At 49.4% G+C, this 27,228-nt stretch overlaps 10 protein-coding genes across 10 annotated transcripts; 5 read left to right on the plus strand and 5 right to left on the minus strand.

Moving 5' to 3' along the window:
- Positions 1 to 498: 498 nt before the first annotated feature.
- On the minus strand, positions 499 to 2,401 carry K441DRAFT_551382 (uncharacterized protein; the record flags this gene model as incomplete). Its single annotated transcript, XM_067643096.1, has 4 exons — positions 499 to 737; positions 820 to 2,131; positions 2,181 to 2,235; positions 2,292 to 2,401. The coding sequence occupies 4 exons, from the start codon at positions 2,399 to 2,401 to the stop codon at positions 499 to 501; spliced, it is 1,716 nt and encodes a 571-aa protein (XP_067506017.1).
- A 228-nt stretch (positions 2,402 to 2,629) lies between these two features.
- Positions 2,630 to 5,850, plus strand: K441DRAFT_607670 (MCM-domain-containing protein). The gene is made up of 4 exons (XM_067645449.1): positions 2,630 to 2,764; positions 2,863 to 2,999; positions 3,052 to 5,306; positions 5,359 to 5,850. The coding sequence occupies exons 1-4, from the start codon at positions 2,760 to 2,762 to the stop codon at positions 5,623 to 5,625; spliced, it is 2,664 nt and encodes an 887-aa protein (XP_067506018.1). The 5' UTR covers positions 2,630 to 2,759; the 3' UTR covers positions 5,626 to 5,850.
- Positions 5,851 to 5,884: 34 nt separating this feature from the next.
- On the minus strand, positions 5,885 to 7,313 carry K441DRAFT_551913 (NGG1p interacting factor 3; the record flags this gene model as incomplete). Its single annotated transcript, XM_067643123.1, has 6 exons — positions 5,885 to 6,443; positions 6,510 to 6,781; positions 6,831 to 6,919; positions 6,976 to 7,101; positions 7,154 to 7,197; positions 7,249 to 7,313. The coding sequence occupies 6 exons, from the start codon at positions 7,311 to 7,313 to the stop codon at positions 5,885 to 5,887; spliced, it is 1,155 nt and encodes a 384-aa protein (XP_067506019.1).
- Positions 7,314 to 7,563: 250 nt separating this feature from the next.
- On the plus strand, positions 7,564 to 8,019 carry K441DRAFT_551763 (bola-like protein; the record flags this gene model as incomplete). The annotated part of the gene is made up of 2 exons (XM_067643116.1): positions 7,564 to 7,690; positions 7,841 to 8,019. 2 exons carry the CDS (start codon positions 7,564 to 7,566, stop codon positions 8,017 to 8,019), a joined length of 306 nt encoding a protein of 101 aa, XP_067506020.1.
- A 201-nt stretch (positions 8,020 to 8,220) lies between these two features.
- Positions 8,221 to 10,358, minus strand: K441DRAFT_607678 (oligomeric Golgi complex subunit 6; the record flags this gene model as incomplete). Its single annotated transcript, XM_067645450.1, has 2 exons — positions 8,221 to 10,017; positions 10,065 to 10,358. 2 exons carry the CDS (start codon positions 10,356 to 10,358, stop codon positions 8,221 to 8,223), a joined length of 2,091 nt encoding a protein of 696 aa, XP_067506021.1.
- A 647-nt stretch (positions 10,359 to 11,005) lies between these two features.
- Positions 11,006 to 14,304, plus strand: K441DRAFT_632927 (APG9-domain-containing protein). Its single transcript, XM_067646360.1, has 4 exons — positions 11,006 to 11,892; positions 11,945 to 12,058; positions 12,108 to 12,714; positions 12,794 to 14,304. Exons 1-4 carry the CDS (start codon positions 11,174 to 11,176, stop codon positions 14,120 to 14,122), a joined length of 2,769 nt encoding a protein of 922 aa, XP_067506022.1. The 5' UTR covers positions 11,006 to 11,173; the 3' UTR covers positions 14,123 to 14,304.
- A 674-nt stretch (positions 14,305 to 14,978) lies between these two features.
- K441DRAFT_551829 (60S ribosomal protein eL30) lies at positions 14,979 to 15,654 on the plus strand (the record flags this gene model as incomplete). Its single annotated transcript, XM_067643119.1, has 5 exons — positions 14,979 to 15,054; positions 15,130 to 15,160; positions 15,235 to 15,265; positions 15,329 to 15,421; positions 15,565 to 15,654. 5 exons carry the CDS (start codon positions 14,979 to 14,981, stop codon positions 15,652 to 15,654), a joined length of 321 nt encoding a protein of 106 aa, XP_067506125.1.
- Positions 15,655 to 16,048: 394 nt separating this feature from the next.
- Positions 16,049 to 17,433, plus strand: K441DRAFT_632930 (60S ribosomal protein uL16; the record flags this gene model as incomplete). The annotated part of the gene is made up of 6 exons (XM_067646361.1): positions 16,049 to 16,093; positions 16,240 to 16,308; positions 16,376 to 16,482; positions 16,654 to 16,862; positions 16,936 to 17,219; positions 17,352 to 17,433. The coding sequence occupies 5 exons, from the start codon at positions 16,049 to 16,051 to the stop codon at positions 17,169 to 17,171; spliced, it is 666 nt and encodes a 221-aa protein (XP_067506023.1). The 3' UTR covers positions 17,172 to 17,219; positions 17,352 to 17,433.
- Positions 17,434 to 19,619: 2,186 nt separating this feature from the next.
- On the minus strand, positions 19,620 to 21,476 carry K441DRAFT_467838 (uncharacterized protein; the record flags this gene model as incomplete). The annotated part of the gene is made up of 1 exon (XM_067641833.1): positions 19,620 to 21,476. A coding segment is annotated over one exon (1,857 nt), but the record flags the coding sequence as incomplete, so codon positions are not given.
- Positions 21,477 to 23,766: 2,290 nt separating this feature from the next.
- K441DRAFT_704495 (uncharacterized protein) lies at positions 23,767 to 26,740 on the minus strand (the record flags this gene model as incomplete). Its single annotated transcript, XM_067653537.1, has 4 exons — positions 23,767 to 24,456; positions 24,508 to 25,778; positions 25,947 to 26,120; positions 26,701 to 26,740. The coding sequence occupies 4 exons, from the start codon at positions 26,738 to 26,740 to the stop codon at positions 23,971 to 23,973; spliced, it is 1,971 nt and encodes a 656-aa protein (XP_067506025.1). The 3' UTR covers positions 23,767 to 23,970.
- Between the last annotated feature and the right edge of the window lie 488 nt (positions 26,741 to 27,228).

Genomic DNA, 27,228 nt, shown 5'->3' on the forward strand with positions numbered 1-27,228 from the left:
CCCGAGATGGAAAGAGTGCATGAAGCTCTAGTTTCAAAAAGAAAAAAAGCCATGGTCACTCAATTCGAGGCACATACTACCATTGCTACCATGAATATTGGAATGCCTAGCCTCTGGAGAAACTGGGGTTACCCTAAGTTACGCTTGCGGAATCGACGGATTAGGGAGGTTGTGGGACCACGACTGAATTCTTGGGAACGAGTGTGGTCATACATTGCGATTACTGTAAGATTCTGGTCTGGTCTGATCATAATGCAGACATATTCTTTTCGTTATGCCTAGTTCAATGGTACAGGTCTATTAAAACCGTCAAGCCTGGAAATTAAATATCCTTCCTTGACTTGTGGTTATTCCACTTGACTTTTCCAACCAAGAGCTGAAAGTCATCAAATCATTCAAAAGGGCCCAATATTCATCTTACAGACCTAAGTGCTTTCTCACGCTCACATTCCGGCGTGCATAAACCCTCCTTTCCTCGACGCCCTGTGGAAAACCACTCTAATACCCACTCTGCTCTTTCCTTCCATCACCCGCACCCTCTCCACTACCGTCCCCACCATTCCCCTTACTGGAAGATGAAGCCCCGCCCGCGGCATCCTTAATGGCCTCGGCATCACCTCTGAGCTTCTCGAAATAGGCTTTAATGTCCTCAGCTCCAACGACCTGGCCGCTTTCGGCAAAGGGTTGAAGGAAGGCCTTTACTTTGTCTTTAAGGTGAGCATAGACCATTGCACCTTCTGAGATTGCAGATTTGTCAGCGAATGAGAACGACAGGACCACAATGGAAGATACAATATAAGAAAAGCAAGATGTACGAACCGATAGCTCTAACGCGATCTATATTGTTAAATGCTGCTTCTCCACGATCAAGGAGACTGCCCGTTCCTACACTTCTACCTTGCTCACCCTCTCCATCCTCTGAAATCGGTGGCTCGTATGTTTCTTCTTCTTCCAGAAGTTGCGGATGTGGTTTCAGAAGTGGGAAGCACGACGCACAATGGCAGAGGTGATCGCGGAAGTTGGTGTGTATAAAGAGGGAGAGGCGGGCATTCGAAGCGGGCGGGAGGGTCTCGAGGTGGCAGGTCGATGCTGAAGATGGCATCTTCGGAGTAAGGGGGAGAGTTGTCATTGCAGATGTGGAGTCTGTGAGGGGTGCTTCGCTCTTCTGGCGCTTTGACTGCGTGTGAGACTCATTTTCAGTTGTTTCGCCGTCGTCGGCTTTGCGCTTCTTGGAGGTTGTTTCGCAGATAGAGCTATCTTGAACGAGCATTTTGGGTTCCTCCCGTACATCTTGCTCATTACTACTTGGCTTGAAGTACACAGCGGGAAGGAAGCCTGGAGTTCCTGCGTATCTTTTTATCCAAGGAAATGCATCGGCGCACTTATAGCAAATAAAAGTCTCGAAATCGTCTTCTTTAGGGAAACCCGGTGGAGGTGGAGGATCGTCGTCTTCAACTGTTTCATCTCCTCCGTTCTCAATTTGACTGGCCGCACCAGTCTCATTTGTAACAGCTGGTTGGGTTGTAACGGAGTCTGATTCTTGCGCACTACCTGCTGGCATGCCCTCCAAAGTGACATTCACAGCAACAGAGATACCGTTTTCAGGCGCGTTAGCTGGGGCATTATGTTTGTTGGCCACAAATTTCTCGATGCTCTTCCGATATGCCTCGCGCCCGAGTCCAACAACGCACTCCGGATGCCACCAGTCCTCGCCGCACCCTCCATCTTCTGTAGTACCAAGTCCCAAGCACTGGAACATCGTGCCCTTCTCTTGATGCGCATCATAATCTTCTCCACACCCACAGAACCTATTCCTGAAATTCTGATTATATCTGTTGCCTTGCGCCGGTTTCTCTGAATGTACACCACCTTTTCCGCCTGTGACTTCGTTCAAACGCAGTGTGCAGGGACATGATGACGGGAGGCGTGTGGTACCACAGTCGCAAACAAAATCGCGCCTGCTGAAAAGTTCAACCAGAGTGTGTTCCCCATGGCAGGAGATGGAACAGGAGTAGCAGACACCCGCGGGAGAGTAAGGGTCCGAGGACGAGGCGGGAGGCGGATTGCAGGTTAGGCAGGAGAATAGACTCTGACGAAGAGCGCCGAGGGGGCGAGTACATGTATCGAATTGCTGGTTCATATTAGATGGAGGCGTAACTTGAGGGTGATGGAGCGCTCACATATGGAAGGGCCTCGCGTGCTTCTGCTTCGAGCTGGAGTTGGCTGTTGATAAATCTGTAAATAGCCGGATTAGAAAAAGCGCAACTAGAAAGCGTTGGAATGAGTCCTACTCGGCTGCCGTTTGCGAGCTCTGTGAAGCTTGCGAGAAGCTATTGGAGCGAGAGGCTGTGGTTCCGGGCTGTTTGGTGCCATTGCCATTGGTGGCGGCGGAGTCTGTCATGGCGACTACACAAGATAGAATAATTATTGCGCAACGAATCGACGGAAAATACCTAGAATGAATTGTACATCAAGAGTAAATTCCAGCAAAGTTGTGATGGGATCGTTTGGTGTTGTAACTTCTCGAGGCCAAACTATCGAATATCAGCGCTAGTCCCAGTTCGCTAAAGTGGTTTTGTCACGTCCCCTTGTTGAGACGCGTCGACGCGATTTTGCTGCCAACCACCATCGTTCTTCATTTTCGCCCACTCACCTCGGCGCCCTTCCACACTTCCTGCCTTTTGCCTGCAATACGTATTGTCAATTCTGTGCGCTAGCATTGTTCAAAGATCGAACAATAAGATCGAAATTGATCTCAAATGAGGTTTGTCTACCTTCATCCCTTAGTATACCACTTGATGGCCGGCGCCAACCCCGTGTACCGCTCGGACTTTCCTTCGGATCTGTGTTGACTCTCAGCAGTTCTCCACTTCGACCTAACATGTCTTCCGCAAATCGCGGCGGCCCTGCCGGCGCACCCGGCGCTGTCAATCGCCGCAAGCGCTCAAGAGAACCAGACGATGATATTCCGTCGTCTGCTGCTCATCCACCTTCCAGCCGTAAGCAAATCAATCTTTTCACGCTGGATACGATGCTAACAAGAGGACTTAGCACTCGCATCTTCACCACCCGTCTTTCCACAAGATGACATCGAGGATGATGACGCCCTTGACCCTGAGGATGACCTCATTGAGGACCTCGATGACTTGGATGAGATGGCTGAAGACGAAGCCGGGATTGACCTTTTCGCAGACGACTTTGAGAGAGACTATAAAGCGCGCAAGAACGACAAATATGGAACCCGTGGCATCGACGACGAAGGCGAGTATGACGAGCTTGATCTGGCAACGCGAAGACAGCTTGAGGCTCGTCTGAACCGCCGTGATAGGGAGCTTGCTCGCCAGCGCCGCATGCCTGCTGCTTTCTTACCTGACGAGGATGAAGATGGCATGGTGGATCTTACGAGGCAGCCACGAAGGCGCAGACATCGATATGACGAGGATCAAGATGATATGGATATGGCTGAAGACATTATGAACGAAGAGCTCTCGCTTGAAGCGTTGCAAGATGTTAAAGCTGCTAGCTTAACTGACTGGGTTGCTCAGCCTGCTGTTCACAGGACCATCGCGAGGGAGTTCAAGTCATTCTTGACCGGGTATATCGATGAGCACGGGACGTCAGTCTATGGCACGCGAGTTCGAACGCTTGGTGAAATCAACGCAGAATCTCTGGAAGTCTCTTTTGATCACCTTGCGGAATCTAAGGCTACCTTGGCCTACTTCCTTGCAAACTCGCCAGCTGAGATGCTCAAGATCTTCGACCAAGTTGCTATGGATGTCACTCTCCTCGACTATCCAGATTATGAGAGGATCCATTCCGAGATCCACATTCGAATCACGGATTTGCCAGTCCAATATACCTTAAGACAACTTCGCCAAAGCCACCTCAACTGTCTCGTCCGTGTCAGTGGTGTTGTCACTCGTCGCAGCGGCGTCTTTCCACAGCTTAAACAGGTAAAGTTTGACTGCACAAAGTGTGGTATGATCCTTGGACCCTTCCCTCAAGACTCAAGTGTGGAAGTTAAGATATCGTTCTGCCAAAATTGCCAATCTCGTGGCCCCTTCACTCTGAACTCCGAGAAGACTGTCTACCGTAATTACCAGAAACTCACGCTCCAAGAAGCTCCAGGAACCGTGCCTGCTGGTCGACTTCCGCGCCACCGCGAAGTGATTCTCCTCTGGGACCTCATTGACTCGGCAAAGCCAGGCGAGGAGGTCGAAGTGACTGGTATTTACCGCAATAACTACGACGCACAGTTAAACAATAAGAACGGCTTCCCTGTATTTGCAACTATCCTCGAAGCAAACTACGTGGTCAAATCACACGACCAACTTGCCGGCTTCCAATTAACAGAGCAAGATGAGCGCGAGATCCGGGCATTATCTAAAGATCCTAAAATCGTCGACAAGATCATCAACTCCATCGCCCCAAGCATCTATGGACACACTGACATTAAAACTGCTGTCGCACTATCTCTTTTCGGCGGTGTTAGCAAGGAAGCACAGGGAAAGCACGCCATCCGTGGCGATATCAACATTCTCCTCCTCGGTGACCCAGGAACGGCAAAATCTCAAGTTCTCAAATACATCGAGAAGACAGCTCACCGCGCCGTCTTTGCCACCGGTCAGGGTGCCTCAGCAGTGGGTCTTACTGCATCGGTGCGCCGCGACCCCTTGACTAGTGAATGGACTCTTGAGGGCGGTGCGCTCGTCCTGGCTGATAAAGGTGTCTGCCTTATTGATGAGTTTGACAAGATGAACGATCAGGACCGGACATCCATTCATGAGGCAATGGAGCAGCAGACAATTTCGATCTCGAAGGCTGGTATCGTGACGACGCTGCAAGCAAGATGTGCCATTGTGGCAGCCGCGAATCCGATCGGTGGGCGCTACAACTCTACGGTACCGTTCTCCCAGAACGTGGAGCTCACTGAGCCGATCCTGTCGCGTTTTGACATTCTTTGCGTTGTTAGAGATACAGTGGATCCGAGCGAGGATGAGCGGTTGGCGAAGTTTGTGGTCAATTCGCATGGACGTGCGCATCCGATTTCTGGTGCTGGGCCGGGAGGTGCAGGAAAGCAGTCACAGGCCGAGAATGATGAGAGCATGGATGTGGATGGTGATGAAGATGGCGACCTTATGCCGAAGCAAGAGGGAGAGATCCCGCAGGAACTGCTGAGAAAGTACATCTTGTATGCGAGGGAGAAGTGCAGGCCCAAGCTATACCAGATCGATCAGGATAAGGTGGCTAGACTGTTCGCGGATATGAGGAGGGAGTCTTTGGCGACCGGAGCCTATCCGATCACTGTGAGTGAAAAAGTTATTGGCGTATTCGAATGATCTTGCTAACGTCCACTAGGTCCGTCATTTGGAAGCTATTATGCGTACCAGCGAGGCTTTCTCCAAAATGCGACTTTCCGAGTATTGCTCGGCGCAGGACATTGACCGCGCTATCGCCGTAGCTGTGGACTCCTTTGTTGGCTCACAGAAGGTCAGTTGCAAGAAGGCCCTTGCCCGAGCCTTTGCGAAATATACGCTCGCACGACCAGGTGCGCTCAGGAACTCCGGAGGCAGAGGTGCAGGTGCGGTAAGGGGCGGGACTCACGGAACAAGGGTTGGTGCATAAATGATATATTACGGATCGACGTTTGTATGGCGATGATTGGGTAGGGTAGGGTAGGTCTGGCTAGGGGATAATATGGCTAGAGATACCGGTTGTTTCTTTTGGCTCTTGTGTGGGTTAAGGGGCGTTCTGTGTAGCACTTTTGACTCTGCATGGTGTTGCGTGCTGCTGGTTCAGAGAACGGCTAATACCATCCATGAACATAAGTATTCAGACAAGGGATGCATGGTATCAAGTATCCTTTTTGCTTTTCTCCAACGGCCTACTCTGCGAACTTTGACACCACAATCCCATAAGGATCTCTATCCCTTTCGCTAACCTCAACCCCGACATACTCATCCTCCAATGCCTCTAGCACCTCTTCGCCCACTACTTGTCTTGCCTTTTCCTGCTTCCGCAAAGCCTCCCATTCCTCTTTGACAGCCTCCAACAACTGCTGCCGCAGTACACTATGCAAAAACCCTCTCTCGCTATTACTGTGGAACAACGTAATCACGCACTGGCCCTTCTCGATTGCTGCGAGCGCTTCGTGGTGTGATAGCTCCCCGGTAAATAATAGATCAACATCCAGGCCGGCGAACAGAGAGCCGCCGCTGCCTGCGCAGATGCCGACGGAGGAGATGGAGAGGTCCGCTATTTGGGTACCTTGCGGGATTGCAATTGGGAAGCCTTTTGGGTTGCCGAGGCCGCGGCCGACGCGCTCGATCAGCGAGGAGAGGGGCTGTGGCATTTCGAAACGCACTATGCGTCCCATGCCGGCGTTAGGGTGGGAAGGGAGGTCGAGGGAGCGAATAGGAGTACGCGTGTGTGCCGTTGATGCGCTTTGAGATAGGATGTTAGCTTGGAGGAAGAGATAAAGGGACATGGGGCTGGAGGAGGGCACATACAGCTTTAGGTCCGCGTCTTGTAGCCCTGCTTGCGAGGGGTGGTGTTGCAGCAGGTATATGGGTTGCTGAGGTTCAACAAAAGGATCATCTTCGCTAGGTTGAGAGGGTGGGAATCCAGGAGTGGAGGGCTTGGAGGCGGATGAATGTGATGGTGTGGAGCCTTCGCTGCTCTCCTGTCTCGGTGCGGTCGCTGGTGTCCCTGTGATAATGTCTGCCAGCCAGTCGCCGAGCCCTCCTGGGGCAGCGTCGATAGCCGTATGTGGGCTGTATACCTAAAAGCTATTAGACCGAGCTCTTAAAATTCAATTAAGTATTTCCCACACTAATGCCCTCTCCAGCTAGTCGGAGAAGTGATTGTTGTTGACTGTTGGCTAGAGTGAGGGACTTAAGTCCTTTGAAGATGATCGGATCTACGCTTGGGGTAGTGTTAGATATAAACTTATGTGTGGCAGGACCAAAGACGCACGATATGCGACGACGATAGAGTCGTTCCGCTCAATTGCTTCGTCCACTACAGCTTTGGTAAGGTCTACAGTGAGCAATACTGAATTCATCTGTCGCCTAATAGGATCGAAGGGAGCTTCGAGGAGCACTTCGGAGAGTGTTAGCACCCGATTTTTGGTAGCTGAGTATTCTAGCCATACACCCAGTATTGTCCCAGCTGCTGTCCGCCAGGGCTTCGGGATAACTATGCTTGTCAATTTATTAGAGCTTTGAGCACGGATTTGAGCACACTGACAGCTTCCTCATGGCATTCACCACAGCCCTAGAAAAGGGAGCAGTGGAAGTGCGAGAGCTCGTCATGGATGAACGGCGCAGAGCTGAAGAGAACATGTTGGAATGAGGATCAGAACCATGGACTAACACCCGATCTAGCGCCGATCTTGACCGGAGGTTGTGGGCTATGCCAAGACCCGTGTTCTTAGCCGATCTCTCTATTTTATCGCGACGTCAGATAAGATCAAATCTCGAAATTTGCGCCATAGACATTATGGATCAGAGCTTGGCGCAAAACCTCAGCAGGCTGCGAATCGGCGACTCTGGCACACCAACCATGAGCGCTCGCACAGACGACGAGGCCACTCAGGTCCAAGTCTCCTCGGGTATCACCCCCGACACCCTGAGATATAGGTTGATTGAAAAATTGGATGCTACCCATGTCCAGATTGAGGATATGTCAGGTAATCATTATCTTTGCTACAAGCCAGGAAGTCTTCGGCTGGGCTTCGAGCCACAACAGCCAGAAAATTCTCGCGATCGTTGTTCTTGCTTCCAGGGCTTTCCCCGCACCTTACCAAGGCGAAACGCTAACATAATTCACTATCACATAGGTGGATGCGGGCAGATGTTCGAGGCAATCATTGTGTCACCTCAGTTCGCAAAAAAGACCACGCTAGCACGACATCGTCTCGTAAATAATACTCTCAAAGAGGAAATCGCGGCAATACACGCATGGACGCCAAAATGTCACACGCCTGAGGAATGGGAGAAGAAGAAAGCGCAGGCTTGATCATGATATTGGCTTGATAAAGATTTCTACTGGATGCATCAATAGCTCGAGCTGCTTAGACGAAAGCTATGGACGCTTAGCATTGTCGCAGGGGCACTCGAGTTAGGACTGTTATAGCGTGTTACCGGCAGTGGGAGAGCGCTAGATTGCAAACCGGTTGCGACAAGCTCTGGATAAGTATGGCTGTCTAGGGGGTATTCTCTAGCTCAACAATACTCGAATCTCACCGCTCGTGCGAGGGAAAATGTCCCTCAACCTTCTTGCCGGTTCTTCTTCCAAGCCATTCTCGGTCTCAAGCAACTTATCCGCCGCAATGATTTTACTTTCAACGAACTCAAAATCTTCGCAAAACCTGTCAGCTGCTTCCTCAGTGATGTCCTGTATTATCTTCGTGCTTTTTAACCGCTTGATGTTTTCTGCCGCATCCATGAGCGCGGAGGGGAGGAAGTCATCGAGCTGCTGGCTTGTTGTAACGAGAAATTCGGGTTTAAAAGGTTCAAGTGACCCAAGAGATGCTAAGCCATCCGGAGAGTCAGATAACTCACCCAGCGCGTTTAGGAGAGAATCTAGTCCCGATGTATACGTGAAGTATCGATGCTGGTATTCTACAAGTCTTGAAGCATGTTCTTCAATTGTATCGTCCATCTCGCTCACGCGACCACTAGCGAAGGAGTAAGGAGATAATACTATCTTTGCGGCTAGTAAACAGTTAATGGCAAATATATCGTTATTCGGGTCCGACTGTCTCTTGTAAAGGTTCTCGCACCCGCTCAAGAATGGGTCCAGAGCTTCCGCTAGAACTGATTGAAAGCCTTGATCTCGGTTGTCGACTGCTGCAATGGACGTGTCGTAACTTTTCGCTAATGCTTTAAGCATCTCGAGAGCCTCTTCAAGGAACTCTGGAGCCGAAAGGTCGGCTGGGGCAACCGCCAGTTCGCTCTGCACGGCAGCGACATGGTCTCTCATGTTTGCGCGGAACTGCCTCATAGCCGACTCTTCTAAGCCAGTAAAGACATCCAAGACTTCAGATTCTCCGCCAAGCAATTTTGAAAACGTGATCTTATAGAATCCAATTAGGTTCGCAATCTTGTACGCCAGTGTCGCATCTTCATGGCTTTGTATGACTTGTTCTGTACGCTGCCGCAGCAATCTTGCAACTCCATTCAGGTCGCGACTAACAAGTTGATTCAATGCTTTTCTGCCGTCGAATATCTCTTCGTCTCCTTCAGGACGGGACCAAGGCTCGCTCTCAAGACCAGCTTGAATTCCTCTGGCGATTTCATCCCCTTCAGATATGAATAAAACCTCAAGAGCTTCCCTTTCAGAGACAGTGGCCGAATGAGCCCATGCTAGCATATCACCGACGTAGCGAAGGGGGTCATGAGCGTGGAATTCTATTGGCTTCGTTGAAGGCATACTCTGTGTATCAGAAGTGGAACCTGTGAGAGCAGTGTAGAAATAATCCGAGAGAACCTTCTCGCGTGCCTCCGCAAAGAAGTCCAAACAACCCCGGAAAAGAGTAGGTCGTTCTGCAAGAACTCGAAGAGACCTTCGTATTGATGTATTGATCTGGGGATTTTCCAAATCCAAAGTTTTGAACTCACGATAGATCCAGCGATAGAGCTTTTGGAAGGCAGCATTCAGTTGCTTCGAGCTTTGCTCAAGGATCTCCAGTCCTAGTCTTTGGTCTTCTGTACCCAAGAGCACTTGGCAGTCATGGTGGATCTTTTTAACTCTCGTAACAGTATGGAAAAACTCTTCGTTAACAGGCTCAGCTGTAGAGGTCAAAATTGTTGACTCTGAATCGGAAATGATAAAATGAGAATTAAAGGCATCTAGAATACGCTGTTTTGCCTCGACTTGTTTCTTTTGATTCATGAGGCTCGTTACTTCCTCTAAAACCGTTCCGGTTTCGCGATTTGCAGCATTGATGTGGCCTCGCATATCTGCACAACATTTGTTAAGGTTGGCAATAGCAGTCCCAATACGCTTCAGTTGCTGCGTATCTAGTCAGCAATGAAACACATGCTACTGGAAGAGATTACCTCTGCGACTTGGCCAAAATCTTTCACAATTTCCCCATTACATTGAATTACTTCCTTCTGAATGTCGAGCCTCAGCTGGCGCCGAGTTTCTGGCGTGTTTTGAATGCCTCGGGCATCGAGAGTTTCTAAGGCATCGCGAATATCAAGATCTGCGTATGATGCTGAAAGCACGCTTGTGATTCTACTTGACAGCGCGTTGGAGCTACGTGTAGAAACACCAACTGATGGAGTTGTAGGAGAAAGAACATCTTGAGAAATTGAAGAGGCTCGCTCCTGAAAAGAATTACTCGCCATGTTGAGGTTTTTCCTAGACCAACTGCGAGTTGCTTTAATTCGGGAATGCAACGGAACAACCTTGCACCGATTTCCGTAAATGGTTGGATGCAGGTTTACCTCAGCAAGCTCAGCCGCGATTCCGTTGGTGTGGATTTTCAATCGGTCCGCAAGCTGACTAACCGCATTCGTGGTAAACCGCCGGAATCACGTCTGAGGTACTTTTGCAATACTTTGTATGAGCGGAGCACGCTTTTTATGGTTTTCCCTATATTCGCGGTTAAATTGCTCAACCACAACGGCTTGAAATACCATAGAATCAACTTTTTGACAAAAAAGGTTAGCGATATCCGCTTGCGGATATATGTACAAGGGGGTAACACGAATTGCTCAGACGCCCCCCCTGCTAGTATGGTATACAAAATAACCTAGCCCTGCTATATTACTTGGGGCTCGCTTATTTTCCTCTCCATACTAGCAGGGGGGCGTCTGAGGCATTGATGTTACCCCCTTGTATGTCCGCTAATTGATTCTAGGTCTGAGCTTGCTGAGGTAAGGATGCAGGTGGCTTGGCGATGACCTCGATGTCTTAAGGCTGCGCGTTGGGAGAGGCACCAGCAACCAACACCTGACTTGAACACGCACTGATTCAAATAAATCACGACTACTTCTAAGCCATGCTCTAGTGTCTTAGGATCGATGGAGGCTTGTCTTGATATGTGGGGGTACAATACTGATCCTTTATCCAGCTCTGCTTCTCGCCAACATAACAGCTCGATCCACACCCCGCAACACGACAACGAGAAGGCACCGTGGAAGCTTCCACGGAAAACATAATGGCTTCCAACATTCTATCCCGACTTCTACCCTCCGCATCAGATGACCGGTCTATTTTCGAAAATACGCAGCGTCAGCATCACCGCCAGCCAGCGGACCTCGAAGATCACCTTGGCCTAGAGATAGACGAGGAGAATCTTGGAGAGCGATTTCAAGACCAAGATCTTGAACACTTACTGGCAGATGCTGCTGCAAGCCAGATCACGACCGAGAGTACCGCGTTCGTACCTCAGAACAAAAAACGGGGGGTCCTCGCACGGCAACCCTCCGGGTCTAAGACGAGACCGGAATGGATACGGTCAACTCCATCAAGAGGAGCGCACCTCGACGATGATGACGACGTTCCAGAGTCACTTTTGCTCGAGGGATTTAGCGATCCTTCAGCTACAACACATCCAAATAATGGTCGCAATCCAATAATAGATGGCCGTGAAGGCCTTCCTCCTCCTGTCCCCGGACCTACCACTCGTCGTACAAGAGCACAATGGGAGGCTACAAGAATGCAGCAGCGGTTACATGAAGATAGGCAAACCACAGCTGGGGTGCCCAGATGGACATTTCCAGGCAGGACGAGCCATATTTCCAATGATCCTAAGGAGAGGGCCATGTGGCTTTGGGTAAATGTTCAAGACTTGGACGCCTTTTTAGGTGAAGTATATAGCTACTTTGTTGGCCATGGTATCTGGTCAATACTGCTGCATAAAGCCCTCGCTCTACTGTAAGCACTCGTGATTCCTGACTTCTAACAATCTCACTAATATAATACCTAGTCAGAGTGCCTTTGTTGTTGGATTTATCACGTTCCTTTTGTTTTGTATTGATTATCCAAAGGTTTCGCAAAGTAAAACTATGGACGGGATTCTTGTTCCAAAATGCACCAATAGGTGAGCACCGTCCAACAAGCCCAGCTGCATCATTTCTAATTTGGGACAGGATTCATGGACTTTGGACTTTTATGCTCTGGGTCTTCGCTCTTAGCTGGATGTATGTGGCTGTAGGCTTCATCAGAGATATCCCGAGGCTTTGGAACATGCACAATTTCTATCATTATTTATTGGAAATACCGGACCGCAACATCCAGACCGTCTCCTGGCAATTAGTCGTGAGCCGGCTGATGGCGCTGAGAGATGCAAATCTCTCAACCGCGCAGAATGTCTCGCCTGAGACACGGAGAATTCTCCAGGACAAGTCTAGGCAACGAATGGATGCACATGACATCGCAAACCGACTTATGAGGCGAGAGAACTACTTAATCGCCCTTTTCAACAAAGAAATACTGGATGTAACTATGCCGATACCCTTCTTAGGGAAACGTCAATTTTTCTCAAGGACAACGGAATGGCACGTAGGCCTTTCCATCATGGATTTTGTTTTTGACAGCCGCAACCGGATAAACCCTTTATTCCTTAAGGAAAAACACAGACGACATCTAGTAGAACAGTTGAGACACCGGTTCTTTTTAGTTGGTGTAATAAGCATATTGTGCGCTCCATTTGCGGTGTCTCTTTTCTGTGTTTCATACTTTTTCAAATACTTTACCGTAGGTAAACTACTAAAAACCCTTGAAGCTCAGTCCTTGTTAGTTAGCTGAAAGCGAAGCTAATCCTAACTATCTAAAGGAATATCACAAGGATCCATCCCAACTGGGCTCTCGTACCTTCACGCCTTTGGCCGAGTGGAACTTCCGCGAATTCAATGAGCTTAGACACCTATTTGAGCGCCGGAGGAACATGGCCTATCCTTACGCAGACCGCTACCTTGCGCAATTCCCGAAAGATAAAATGGAACAACTATCTAGTTTTGTAGCCTTCGTCACTGGAGCATTTGGTGCTGTTCTTGCCCTCTTCACGCTTTTCGATTCCGAGCTTTTCCTTAGTTTTGAGATCACGCCAGGTAAGAGCGTGTTATTTTACCTAGGTGTTCTCGGAGTCATCTACAGAGCGGCACGCAGCAGTAGTCCGCAAGACGATCTCGTTCTTGATCCCAGATACGCGCTCACTCAAGTTATTGAATGCACTCGCTATGAGCCGGCTTCTTGGAAAGGCCGACTACATAGTGATGAAGTTCGTAATGAGTTCTCCGCTCTTTATCAACTCAAAGTTGTTATCTTTGCAGAAGAGATTTTGAGTATGATCATTACACCCTTCATTCTCATGACTCGCCTACCACAGTGCAGTGAGCGTATCGTTGATTTCTTCCGCGAATTCACTGTACATGTGGACGGTCTAGGTAATGTATGTTCTTATGCTGTCTTCGATTTCAAAAGAGGTGGCGAAAACGCCCCAGCCAATCGAGCGGGAGATCGTGAAGACTCAGGGCTCCGCGACGATTATTACACAGCCAAGGATAATAAGATGCTCGCTTCCTACTACGGGTTTCTCGATAATTATGCAACGCCAGGACGTGGACAATATAATGGCCGCATGCAAACGAAGGGCAATTTTCACCCTCCACCAGTCTTCCCGTCAGCATTTGCAGGCATGTCTTCGCATAACCAGGCTACTGAGATGGCCGGACGTTCGAACAGCAGGGGTCTGGCTGGGAGGCAACAAGTTCACCGGCGTACACCCCGACATATGCCTACAGCGGGTCGTGCTTCTCCAATAAATTCAATTCTTCTAGATCCTCATCATCAACCTACCATACCAGGAACGCGGAACTCTCCACGCCAAATTGCGCAATCAAAATATCGAACATCTTTGTATCCACTCGCTGATCCCGACGAGTTGGATGAAACAGAATTACCGGGGCCTGCACAGCATCCAAGCAAGGTTATTGAAGAAGACAGTAGCTTTGGCGACTCTTGGCGAACAACACAAGCTGCACAAAATGAAGATGATAATGAAGAAGAAGCTGCCACCGAAGGTAACCGTGGTGGAGTTTTGGGGCTGTTGTACCAATTCCAGAAGGCGCAGACAGAGGGCAGAGCAGTGGGTGTCGGGATTTGATCGGCTTGCATTGGATGTGTTCTCGGCGTTATGTATAGGGTTTTAGATCAAAGAACTGGGACATTCGAGGCCTCACAAGGCATGGATTTGGCGAATTTCAGTGCATAAGGATTCTTTGAACCAGGACATACATAGGCGCATTCTAGCATTATTGATTGCATGAGCATTTAGTCAGAATAGATTATGTTAAGTTTTATATCTTTCGAGTAATATTCTAGTCTTGCTAAACCATTGCTATTGGTTTTACCATGATTAGAAAATGCTTAACATAATTATTGTCTGGTTACAACTTAACTACTTCATTGCTGAAGTAGCAGAACTTATCTTCGGTGTGACCTGCATTCGAATTGGTTAAGGGAGTGTTCGGTTGCAATCTGGAGGCCTCAGATTCAGTTCAGATACTGTTGATTCGGAGTGATTTCGTCTGCACAGCCTCAAAATTTTGATGTTCCTCTCACCGCTCGCAAAACGCCAGAATAGCACGCTAAAATATTGGCAACTTTACCGTATACAGCTTCTGAAATGGAGCTCTTNGCGTCATTTCAATCTGGAGCTCGAGGCTCCAGGTTCAGATTCNATTTCAATATNAAGGCTTCAGATTGCACACGTCCGTGCGANTACAAAGCCACAAACGCGTGACAAATTAGGAAGGAACGCGTTCTTTCTGCCGGACTTTCAGTTCAGATTCAATCTGAAGGTTTTGCAACCGAACACTCCCTAATTATTTCGCTAAGCTGCCAAGCATCCACCAAGGACTTTCGCACATCTTTTCGATTACTTTCGACTGCAAATTCGCATACCGGAGCGCAACAACACACTTTCAGGAACAGCAAACAATACTTCCCAACGCGCAAAGATGGCACCAAAGAAGACCAAGAAGACCGCCGACTCCATCAACTCTCGCCTCGCGTTGGTGATGAAGTCTGGCAAAGGTGCGCACTTCTTACACACGATTGTTTCTTTGAAATCTCTCGACTAATAAATTGGCTAATATTTTGTTTCCTCAGTCACCCTCGGCTATAAGAGTACTCTCAAGTCGTACGCGATCCCATCTGTCACTGTTGACAAAATACAATTGGAGAGCCCGAGCACCTAAACTGACTGTTGACTAGTCTGCGATCGGGAAAGGCGAAGCTGGTTATCGTATGTTCCTAGATATCCCCCCAATGTAGCCTTCAATGGACTGTCGCTTACATGAACTTTCAGATCGCTGGCAATACACCACCCCTAAGGAAGTCAGAGCTAGAATACTACTCCATGTTGTCGAAGACCTCCGTCCACCACTTCTCTGGAAATAACGTATGTCTATAATACACCTGTATTCCCAACTCATGGCCCAACGACTAGACACACTTGTGTGATCTGGAGGGCATGCCCTGAGAAAAGGTCTTTCTCAAGACTTTGGAGGGCGCTTTGATTGGCTGACATTGTTTAAATAACAGATTGAGCTTGGCACTGCATGCGGTAAACTCTTCCGCTGCTCGACTATGGCAATTCTCGATGCTGGTAAGCAGCCTATGCCTCGTATTTAACCTCGATTACATGTCTAACTTGCCTTCACAGGTGACTCTGATATTCTCAGTGCCAACCCAGCATAAGTTTGGGGCGAATCGTGGAAGGAAGAGGCAATAGATAGCTCCAAAAAACTATGTGTCATCCAGCCATAGCTCGTGTAGACAATGAAAATCATCCGTGCTATGTCCCTCTAAATATTATGACTCCGGCGTGCTTGTGACGCTATTCTGTTAACAGTGTACGAGCCGCGGGGGTTCAGGCTTTCTAATTACGCTGCTGAGAAATCCAATTGTGGCGGCGTCTCGCTTAGCTCACCACAAGCCCAAGTCTCAAAACCATTGAAACAGCCCACGCAACTTCAACTCTCCGTCACAACTACGATACCCACGACAACCCAGAAACTCCTTCAAAATGGCTCGTCGTCCCGCAAGATGCTACCGCTACTGCAAGAACAAGGTATGTCGTCCTGCTCTTCTGGGGACACTAGATTGAAGGCCTCGTTGGACGTCTTCGTCGAGCGTGAGACGAAGTCCCGCCACAAGGCCTGACCTGCGGAATGGGGAAAAAGAGTAGAACAAAGGGCTAACATTTAGATTTGATAGCCATATCCCAAGTCTAGGTTCAACCGTGGTGTGCCCGACCCCAAGATCAGGATCTTCGACCTTGGCCGTGTACGAACTCCGCTACCCTCACACCGATAGGTATATTTGCGATACAATGGACTGACAACCCTTACAGAAGCGTGCGAACGTTGACGAATTCCCTCTCTGCATCCACCTTGTCTCCAACGAATATGAGCAGCTGAGCTCGGAAGCGCTGGAAGCAGCCCGTATCTGCGCCAACAAGTCAGTGTGATTTTATACCATGTGGTTGAAATGGAAAAGACTGGGCGTAAGGGTAGAGATGACGAGAAGAGAGGCCGTAATACGCCTCTATCTCATAGTCTCGTTCATTGGAGAATGGAGGGGCACGCAAAAACATCTCGCAAGAATAGTTTCTAACAGCAGCTCTCGCAGGTACCTCGTCAAGGTCGCAGGAAAGGAAGGTTTCCATCTCCGCGTGCGCGCCCACCCGTACCACGTCATCCGTATCAACAAGATGTTGTCGTGCGCCGGAGCCGATAGACTCCAAACCGGTATGCGTGGTGCTTTCGGCAAGCCCAACGGCACCGTCGCCCGTGTCAACATTGGTCAGATCATTCTGAGCGTCCGAACAAGAGATACCCGTAGGTTTTCCCGTCGTCAAGGGCCTTATTTTAGGGATGATGAAGAATATACGCTGATTCATTTTTGTGATAGACCGTGCTACTGCCATCGAAGCCCTCCGCCGCTCGCAATACAAGTTCCCCGGCCGCCAAAAGATCATCGTCTCCAAGAACTGGGGCTTCACTCCCCTCCGCCGCGAGGAGTACGTCGCCAAGCGCCAGGAAGGCCGCGTCAAGGTCGATGGCGCCTACGTCCAGTTCCTTCGCAACAAGGGTCCTCTCGAGTACAACATGCGCCGTTTCCCCGATGCGTTTGAGACTGAGGCTTAGATGTGCCTAGTGGGTGTGAGGTGGAAATTGGTCAGGTCATGGCAATAGGCGTATTTTTGCTTTTAGTGATTGAATGAGGAACATGGCAATAGGCGTATTTTTGCTTTTAGTGATTGAATGAGGAACATGGCAATAGGCGTATTTTTGCTTTTAGTGATTGAATGAGGAACATGGCAATAGGCGTATTTTTGCTTTTAGTGATTGAATGAGGAACGGAATGGGGATTTTTGTTTTATAGAAAAACTACCTGAACGTGAAGGCCTTCCTATATTTACACTACAACTTGTTTTATGCTCAAAATAGCGATTAAGTGATTATTAACTGACAGTGCTAGCTCCCCTAGATTTCTTTAGTGATAATACTTACCAGTAAAAATATGTTTGATAAGTTTGTCTCAAGGGTGATGTATCCGCTTTTCAGATCAAGTTTGGAATACTATTCTTCACGTACTGACAACAGGTACAACAAGAACCAATTTCCGAGAATCGATATTCAGGTCTCTCTATCCCTTGACCCGTCAGGGCGAGCAGAGTGGAAGGCCCGTGCGCGAACACCAGAATCAGAACAACGCGTAGAATTAAACCATCAAATATACCACCANCATGCCTTCTAATCACGCTAGAATTGATGTAGATCTTGTTCAGAAGACTTAGTATAAGATTCCCCCAAATAAGACGGCGAAAAAAACCCCCCAGAAGCCTTAGCCACTCCCCGAATTGTGTATTCCTGAGCACGGCTACCGAATCCTACCGATCTGATTGGTGGACTCTTATCGATAACCTGCCTGCCCAAGTTGACGGGTTAAGGGATAATGTCATATAAATAGCTCTGGCCGTCGAAATCGGACTTTGCACCTGTACGAGGTGACGGCTACGAACCTGCTGGTCTTCGGATTCAGTAGATCCAACTGGTTGTCGAAATGTTATGGGTAGTGAAATTTTTCGGGGTAGTAAGACCCCGAAGACTACCACTGTTGGGCCCCTTCATAGTAAACTACTACTACGCCCTTACCTGAGCCCACCTATATAATCCTCATGGATACGAGACGGATTTAACGTCCCTAAACCCCAAACCGAAGATTAACGATACCTCACAATCGACGAGCCGAGCGACGAACAAACACACCCCTTCCTGGCTCTTAGGGCCATCGCCCGCGAGGCACACGGTCACTTGCCGTCTGCACCGTATTCTGCCTAGCAGCCTAGATAACAACAACCCCACGGTTTACCTTACCCCCTCCCCACGACTGGTTACCCTAGGGAGGGCCTAGCAACTGGGGCCTAGGCACAAAAGATACCAAGAGCACATACACATCCCGCTCGCCTTTCGGTGTTACGGAGCTAGTTACAGATAATAACCCCTACACCTTCGATAGGCCTTAGGGGGGGGGGAGGGGTATACGGCAATCTATAAGAGGTAGTATAAGGGGACAGCTAAGATACAGGAGACTATAGTGACGTTATACGGCAATTAATTAATAAGCAGCGAGGCCTGGCCAGGCTAGGACGTAGTAAACCCTAGTTCAGGCTATAAGTTATCCCTTCCCACACTGGCGTCCACAGCTTGGCGCCAAGCCTATGAACATCAGTATCAGAGCCAAGCTTTCAGCCAAACCCTTATCGATATGCGTGGACGTAAACCAGCGTGGGAAGGGATAAAGACGCAGTAGTTACCAAGGAGATCCAACATCCAACGAAGGTCAAGGACGTAGCTCGAGCAGCCGCGTGGGGCCGCAGCTATGTGCAGAAATGGTCAACGGGGTTTTGCCCTACTGAGGTGGCTCATAGGACTTTTCTGCCCCCAATATACCAGGGGCTTTTTCCTGTCAATATTACTTTTCCCCTGTGTACGGAGTAGTCTGTGTGAGCCGAGCTAGGATCCGTATCAGACGTTAAGCAATGAATAAATAATAATATATAAATAGCTCTCGTGATATCGTAAGAATCAGAGCGAGCATCATGCGAACAACGTGACAAGGATAGAAATATATATAATTTTACAACAAACAAAGAGCTGCTCTTGAGGTGGCATCTATCCCAAAACAGTTTAAAAGCCCATTAATTCGTCGCTAAGTATTTAACATAAATGAGAGAAGAGAACAGCACCCCAATTCCAACATCATAATATCAATTCGCGGAAAACGCCGGGGTTTATGAGTAGGGAAGGGTAGGAACATAAAGCATGAAGGTAGGAATGGGAGAAATGACCAACTCCACTAGCTCGCTCAGTCGTGCCACCACGGATTCGTCAGTCCGTCCAGCCCGCCATGCGTATACAAGTCCAATTGTAGCCGTCGTCTCAAGTTTCTCCTTGCGATGCTGCACACCAATCCGCCCATCTCTAATTGCCTCGGGAAAACGCCAGGATGTTTCGTCTATCAAATTACCGTCAATAGTTGGAATTTGTTCTGCTCTACTCTACTCTGCTCTACGCCTCGCCGAAAATGCCTACGCTCCCGCTCCCGACGCTGCTGGCCATGTCCCAGAAGTTGCGTCCACTCCCGCCGCTCCGCTTGCTCTTCTTCGTGCTCTGGCTCGCGCAGCTGGAGCTGGCCGCGCGGGTGTGCAGCACGGGGTTCCGAAGAGAAGGGGTGAAGGTTTGATGTGTGTGATGGTAGTGATGGCGGTGCAACGGATCGCGGCGCCGATTAGTAGTGCTACTGTTCTGCTGTGTATTTGATGAAGAGGCGGGGCGGTCAGCGTTGCGGCTTACGAGCGGGTGGTGCTGCCGGATGAGAGCAGCACGGCGTGCAGAGAGGAGTGCGGAGCCTGTTCGGTTCGTTGTTCGGGTGTCTAAAGGGGATGAAGCTGAAGATCTTCTGATGCTGCTTTGGGGGTCTGGAGTGGGAGGACGCGAGGAGAAACGCTTGACGAGAAAATTGAAGACCATTTTGACGTCAAGCTCCCGCTCCCAATACTCGCGCTCTTGCTGACTACGAGCGAGGTCATCAGTGGTGTTGGCCGAAGGCTGCTGATTCTGGCGGAAAGCGTCGAGCGGATCTGATTCGGGCTCTTCTTCGATTCCCCAAAGAGAAGCTTCACTGTATGTTGTTGCTGGCGGCTGGTTTTGAAGAGTAGGTGCAAATATGGCGGCTGTAGGTGATGGGAGTGAAGATTGGGAAGTAGTGAGAGGGGAAAGCTCAGTTGCAGTAACTGTTAATGCTGCTGCTGCTGAGGATAGGCCAGCATATTCTGGGGCTTCTTGAGTGCGCAGATAGGTGTTGAAGGCCCCAGGATGTTCCGAGAGCTGGTGAACGAGTATACCAAGCTCGCGAGCTACACGCTCAAGTATTTGGTGCTGCCACGGTTCACCACGAAATGCATCGCCATCGGTATCGTTGGGTATTGCATCTGGTAGTACCTTTGTATCCAGTTCCGAAAGAGTAGTAGGTGGTGTTTCCGGTAATGCCTCGCCAAATATCACAGAGAGAAGATCCTCATCAATGCCCATCAAATCCCGAATTACTCTCCTAGTAAATCGCTGCCAGAATGATAGGTTCTCTGCATTTTCATCCGATGACTCTTCAGGATTGTGGGGTTCAAGACCAGAGGGAGTGGTCCCGGCACGGGAGGCGGTCTGCTCCTCCTGATGTACGCTGTCGGTGCGGCTCTTTGCCGCACTCACCAGACTCATCCTCCTCCGTCGTCGAGTTTCCCTCTCAATCTCCTCCAACAACGCTCTGCTCTGCTCAATCCTCCATTTCTCGATCCTCTGCCTTCGATCATACTCCTCATTAGCCTCCTCGGCCTCTTCTAAAGCATCCAGTCTCCTTAGGACACTAGATCTCCGTCGTTGTTTCCTCCGCGGACTGTGTCGTTCGAACTGCCACAGCTGCTCTTGCACCACCGAACTGCTTGCTGGGAACGTGCCAAGGCCGTCGTGAGTTGGCAGCACGGTTTCTCCACTTTCTTCTATCCTCCTTGACGGTGCACTATACTCTGATGGCTCGTGGAAAGCATGGAGTCCATCGTCTAAACTGTCCAATTCTCCTTCCTCCTCGAGGTCGGTACCCTGACACGTGAGATCATCGTCATAATCCCGGTCCGACTGCGCTGCAGTGTCTAGGGAACCAAAGTCACTAAAGCGCGACAGTCCAGCTGTGCGGGGTGTTCGTTCGGTTGAGGTGGTGTGGGTACGGGTGGTTGAAGGTGCGGCGGTAGGGGAGAAGAGGACCCATTCTTCCGAATCCTCCAAAGGACGCTTTCGTTGGGGTGAGGAGGTGGTGTCGACTTCGGCTAGTGGCTCAGGTGCGTGGAAGGAGAGCTGTCGCGAGGGTTGCGGTCGGTGATGCTGGCGGAATGCCATAATTGAGCAGGCCGAAGCTGGACGGCGTCTGACCCGGGATGTGTAGTGTATATTAATATTGTTGGTGAGGCCGGGGAGCTATGTGGAGAAGCGGGTTCGCGGAGGGGAAGAAGGAATATATTAAAGTCCGAGCACAACCAAGAAGGGCGGAGAGAATGCGGTGAGAATGCGGTGAGCAGAAGGCGGCGATTCAGAGACTAAGGCACTAAGGCGTAATTACAAGGCGAGTTGAAAGTTGGCCTGTTGAAAGGCCATGACAATGTTTGGTGACGGTGGTGAGAAGGCAAAGAAAGCCTTGGAGTATCAATCACAGCACGTTGGAATGGTCTGGTGATGTGCACTAGACGAGGGATGATGTAGAGGAACACTCAAAATCGATTTGGCGACAGTAAGTTAGAGATAGTGCACAATTTATTGCTGGACGCCGGAGTTGATGAATTCTTGAATCATAGGGATAGAGCTAGGATTGGGGGTTGTACAGCAGGCTGCATGCATATTGGGATTCGTGATCAGCGACTTTTGGCGGGATGCAATGGCTGGTACGTGTTTCCATTGCCTCGCGATAAGCCCATCAGTGCCAACGCTAATAAAGTCAACTCATGTCTGGCTCAGCTCCCCTAATCATCCCAATCATCCCAACCAAACATATGATCCGCGGCTACCCTCTAGTATTATTAAAACTTGAAAATATTTCTTTCTTTTCCCTGCCTCTTGGCTGATGTGGGTGTGGTTCCATACGTACTCATGCCTGCAGCTGTGTAAGCATTGCTCACATCATTATTTCACAGCCCCCCATCCAGCCAGCCTTGACTCAACGCCTGATACCCTTGGACGCATTCTGAATATCGCCCGATGCCTACTCATGTTGCCGTGGTTTCTAATAAAAAAAACTTTTTTCACCGGACTTGCCGCTAGTTGCACAGTACAAATCCCACCGGGGCGTTACTACCCATGAATATTGCTCTTCTTTTGCTAGTGCAATGCTTGTGCCTAGCTACTGCTAAAACCAGTCCACGGTAAGAAAGGTCTAACGGTGGTAGACTCAATATGGATATAAGAAGCTGGTCATAGTTCAAGACTTGCCATTATTTGTTGGCAGGGGTCTCTTTGGGCTCGGCAATGTGCACGTGATAGGTCACGTAACAGTTCGCAGGCTATCTTGTAGACCCCTTAGAGTCTTCCTCATAGAGCCTCTCATATTCATTCCACTTTCCGCCTAGTTCAGTGATCTGACATTATTCATTCTTCTCGTTGGATTTCAAACTGAGGTTCATTCATCCAACGCTTTCTAAGCTGCATCCCCTTGAACCGTCAGTGTACTACGTTATCGATAAGGATATTGTCCGTGCATACAACACTAAGAATCTATGCCTCCTGATTGGACAATATCCTTATCGATAACGTAGGAAGATTCAAGGGATAGACCCAAGCTGGGCCTTTGAATTTGTACGATTTCGTGCGCTCTTTGGAAAAGAACCGCCAAATTTACTGCTAGCTGCCGTCTCATAGCCCCTTGTTTAAGTTATAAGTGGTTGGGTTAACGTTGGAACTGCTAACTGTACCCTGGCCAACCGGAGTGGCGAAACCCAAGACTGTTCTTCTACTGCATCGACCATGAACCATCGCAAGCCGTTAGAAAGACAAGGGGTTATCTTCGTCGTCATCTTCCACTTTTGTGATTTTGGCCAGCATCCAGTCCCGATATTGAGCCCGTGTTGGGCCTTCACGGAGAAAATAGTGAGGAGCGCCTAGATTGAATGCTGCCCACGATTGGAGTTTAACATCTCTAGTGGGCAAAAACAATACTGGATCACCCTTCTTAAATCTCTGAATGCGATCTTCCCGTAGACTTCTCGCACAAACCTTATCCCGCTGTCTTTTACCTTCTGCATCCGAAACAGAGCTGACCGACCAACCTCCTAGTCTGGAGCTGATTCTCCATAAGGCGTTGGTGTCATGTGCAATAAGCCGGACTTCTTTGCCTGCGGATCCAATATCACTGACGGTTTGATAGAGGCCGAGTGAGATATTTTGGCGCCAGCTCCGGCGATTCCTAGTCTGCTAATAAAGATAATGAGGTCAACGTAGAAGCTATCTAGGCATTCAAGCCAAGCAAAAGTCATAACACACTTGCCGAATAAATCTTTAACATCTCAATTATTCTCAAGATGAAACGTGCGCAGGCTAAGGAAATCTTGAAGTCGAATGTGTAGAGACTGCCTTTGATAATCAATCCCTCCCGGGTTAAACCATGATCGGAGCACTTCACACAACGAGCCGCTTCAGATTGGGGCAATAGCGTTTTCGTAAAACACATGCTGTAAGGGTTTGAAGCCACCCACAATGCACATCGCTTCTGGTATACGTAGGTATGTTACAATCTGTAAGAGCGCCTTAAACTAGCGCTTCGTATCAACAACGCCAGAGTATCAATACCGTTGCGCCCAAAAGAGTGTCGTGACGCATCAATCACCAAGCGCGAGATCCTCTATGTCTACTCTAACGGTTTTTCCGGCCCGATAACCCGTCGCACATCCTCCTCGCTCATTTCTTCACCTTCTCCTACGCTTTCGAACCGACGCAGTCGCCTCTTGGATCCAATGTAGTTCTTGATTAGGCACTCGTCATTTCCTTGACAGATACGCTTCCTGCCCAAGTTCTTGAATCGGGGCCCCAATGGCCCATTCACGTAATGATACTGCCCGACGAATCGGTACTGTCTGGGATCGCTGAGGGGATAGAATTTGTCGCCCCAGTGGCCCATGAAATAAAACCACTCGGTTGGCGCGTTAGGCGTAACATTGGAGCTACGCAGTGTGTCGTTGGTATAGTCGTAAGTATAAGAGTGGGAATTCAGTAGCGGATCCCAAAGAGGCCCACGGTCCGTCACATCGTGCAACAGCCCCCCTGGAAGAATGTACGGATGATTGCCGGATGTGGCATACATTGCATGAGTCCCAGTGGCCGAGTATGCGACAGGCTTGACAAAATTAGTCTATAGCATCTTACTCTTAGCGACAATTCTACTCACTCTCTTGCCGATCTTTTCCACGGCCTCGTAGCTGTATGCCTCCCCAAAACTGTGCTCACTGAAGAAGACTGCTTTTGGTTTGCCGTGACTGAATCTTATCACCGTGTGCTCCCAGTCGCCGACATGGTTGCCAAAGCGCACATTCAGTACCGCGTTTCCGAGATTGTAGCTGTAGAAGAAGAACCAGAAAGCGTCCACAACTCCATTGCCCTTGTCTACGGTGATGAGCACAGCAGGCGCATCGCTTCGACCACCCGAGGCACGTTTTCCTAATCGACGAAGTGTTTCCGGGCGAAAATCGTCATCAAGTAGCTCTTCATCCTCGGGGGTATTGGTTGGTACTGGTATAGGCACTGTGGAAGCCTTAGGAAAGGGTCTTACACCACCCCTATCAACGGTATCTCCCAGCCCGACGTCGTACCACTCCTTTCGTCCACCATTGGCATCATAAGGGAGCTCTCCATCCACACGACCGTCCCAATCCGCCCAGCTCTTCTCCCCGTCATCTGGGCCTTCAGGCTGATTCGGGATGTTCATTTTCCCTCCCAGCCACTCGGGGCGCTCCTCGACGTTATCATCACTTTGTAGGTAGACAAATCGACCCCACTTGTTCAGATCGTCGAGGTTCGTCAGGTTTGGGTGGTCAGAGGAAGCTTGCATCGGAGTATAATTCAGATGCGGCGTGGTATGAATTAGGTGTTCCGCTATATCGCAAGGCCAAAACTCCTCTCCTGAATAGAGATGTACGTAAGGCGCATACTCTAAGACATACTGAGGAATCTCCCGTAGTACACGCTCGTCCTCGGACCACTCCTCCGGATTGGTTTTCCCGCTTGTCCAGAATGAACTAAGATCAGTCCAGTCGTGAGCGTCGCTATCACCTTGTATCCGGCTCTGTTGATTCCTTTGACTCGATTTAGGGCCAAGCTTAGTCCACCCAACTTTGTTCAGGTGCGCCAGTCCACAGAAGCCAAACCATTTGCAGGACTTCCTGTCTACCCAAGATTGTGAGGACGCGACCCAATGTGATTCCTCTAACCTCTCAGAGGGAGGAGTAATTTTTTTAAACAGAGCCTTCTGGTAGAGCTCAGAAAGAGTGAACAAACTCAAGAGGGTCGAGAGGACCGCGATTTGGGCTCTCCGACCCTTCATTTGTTGTTCGGAACAATTCGAGGACCGGCCAAGAGAAACAGAAGAAGGTACAGAAGCTTGTTCTGGCTTTGCATGCGAAAGATGGTCTTGCGGTAAGTCTATAGTAGGCTGGGGATAACGTTGGGGCGCGACCGGCGCAGGGATTGGGATGTCTTCATGCGAAAGATGGTCTTGCGGTAAGTCTATAGTAGGCTGGGGATAACGTTGGGGCGCGACCGGCGCAGGGATTGGGATGTCTTCATGCGAAAGATGGTCTTGCGGTAAGTCTATAGTAGGCTGGGGATAACGTTGGGGCGCGACCGGCGCAGGGATTGGGATGTCGTCGAAAGTATAAGTCGGTTTCACCGCTGCTGGGACATAGGTCGGAAGGAGGGCAGATGAATAAGGTATCAAGGTGGAGGAGGGGAGGAGCTCCTGGAGGGGCAGCTGGCCTCCGCCATAGTGGTAAGGTACAATTGGCACTGGAAAAGCGGCAAGGTCTAATTAGCATCATTACTAATTGTGATGAATGAAGTATCATGACATGTTTACTGGCTGCAGCATGGAAAGCCGAAGAATCCGAAGATGACAAAAGCGAACCCGGGAGTTTATCGCGAGTTAACTCCGGCGAGGCTTTGCTGGTATGTAGGCAGTTGCAGGCAGTAGTATGCAGTGGTATGCAGTCTTGTGGCTAATGGAAGCTCCGGATGATCGACGTCAGGGAGTGCGGGTCACACATGGCAGCTTCTGAGGCTTTGAGTCAAGCGCAAGCCGTCGGCTGACGAGAGTTTGGGAGGACGAGCAAGATGAACGGTGGTGACGGGGTATGAGTAACTTAGAACCAGCCACGCTGTTTCGAGACAATCGGAGATAGAACTCACTAGTTGGATATTCGGCCCCGCCAACAGCGGGAATTTTGGATAAGGGAACTTCGGTTTGTCAATGCCAGAGGGCGAGGATGGACGAGGATGGGGAGGACATGGAAGAGCTCGGAGGGTCTATTCCAAGGAAGCTTTGGTTGTGAGGTGCCAGCGAAGTCCTGGTTTCAGCCAGCCCTATGACCTTCCGGAGTAGCTTCCTTGCCGCTCGCCAATGTAAGCATGAGGCTCCAAGGCGTGTGTTGCTTATCTCAATAAGCCAAGACATTAATCTCGCTAGTACTTAGCTAGTATACTTTACAGACTAATTAGGGTTAGTTATGGTCAGTTAACAATGCTTGTCTCGGTTGCCGTCTAAGGGCTTTAGTGCGAAAATATAGGGTCGACTTATAACTGGTATCTTTCTTCTACCCTTTTAAACACCCTAGAGGTCACGACGGGCTCGTGCACGGTTTGATCACGCATTATTATCAACTTCAAAAACTCACAACTCCACCAAATATTTATAGATTTCTACCAAATTAGAATCAGAGAGTCTTTTGGTGTTGCGCTTTTATTCTATCGTAATCACAGAGTCGCCGTGCCATTTGGGGGGGTTGCGCATTCGTTGAGGCCGCCTGGAGACCACCTTCTCAACCCCATCCTCTACCTCGTACTCCTCCTTAATAGAAGCCTCCTCCGGAATAGTAAATACAACCTACTTAACCTTCTG

This window comes from Cenococcum geophilum, assembly GCF_001692895.1.
Source record: "Cenococcum geophilum 1.58 unplaced genomic scaffold K441scaffold_13, whole genome shotgun sequence".
Lineage (NCBI taxonomy): Eukaryota > Fungi > Ascomycota > Dothideomycetes > Gloniales > Gloniaceae > Cenococcum > Cenococcum geophilum.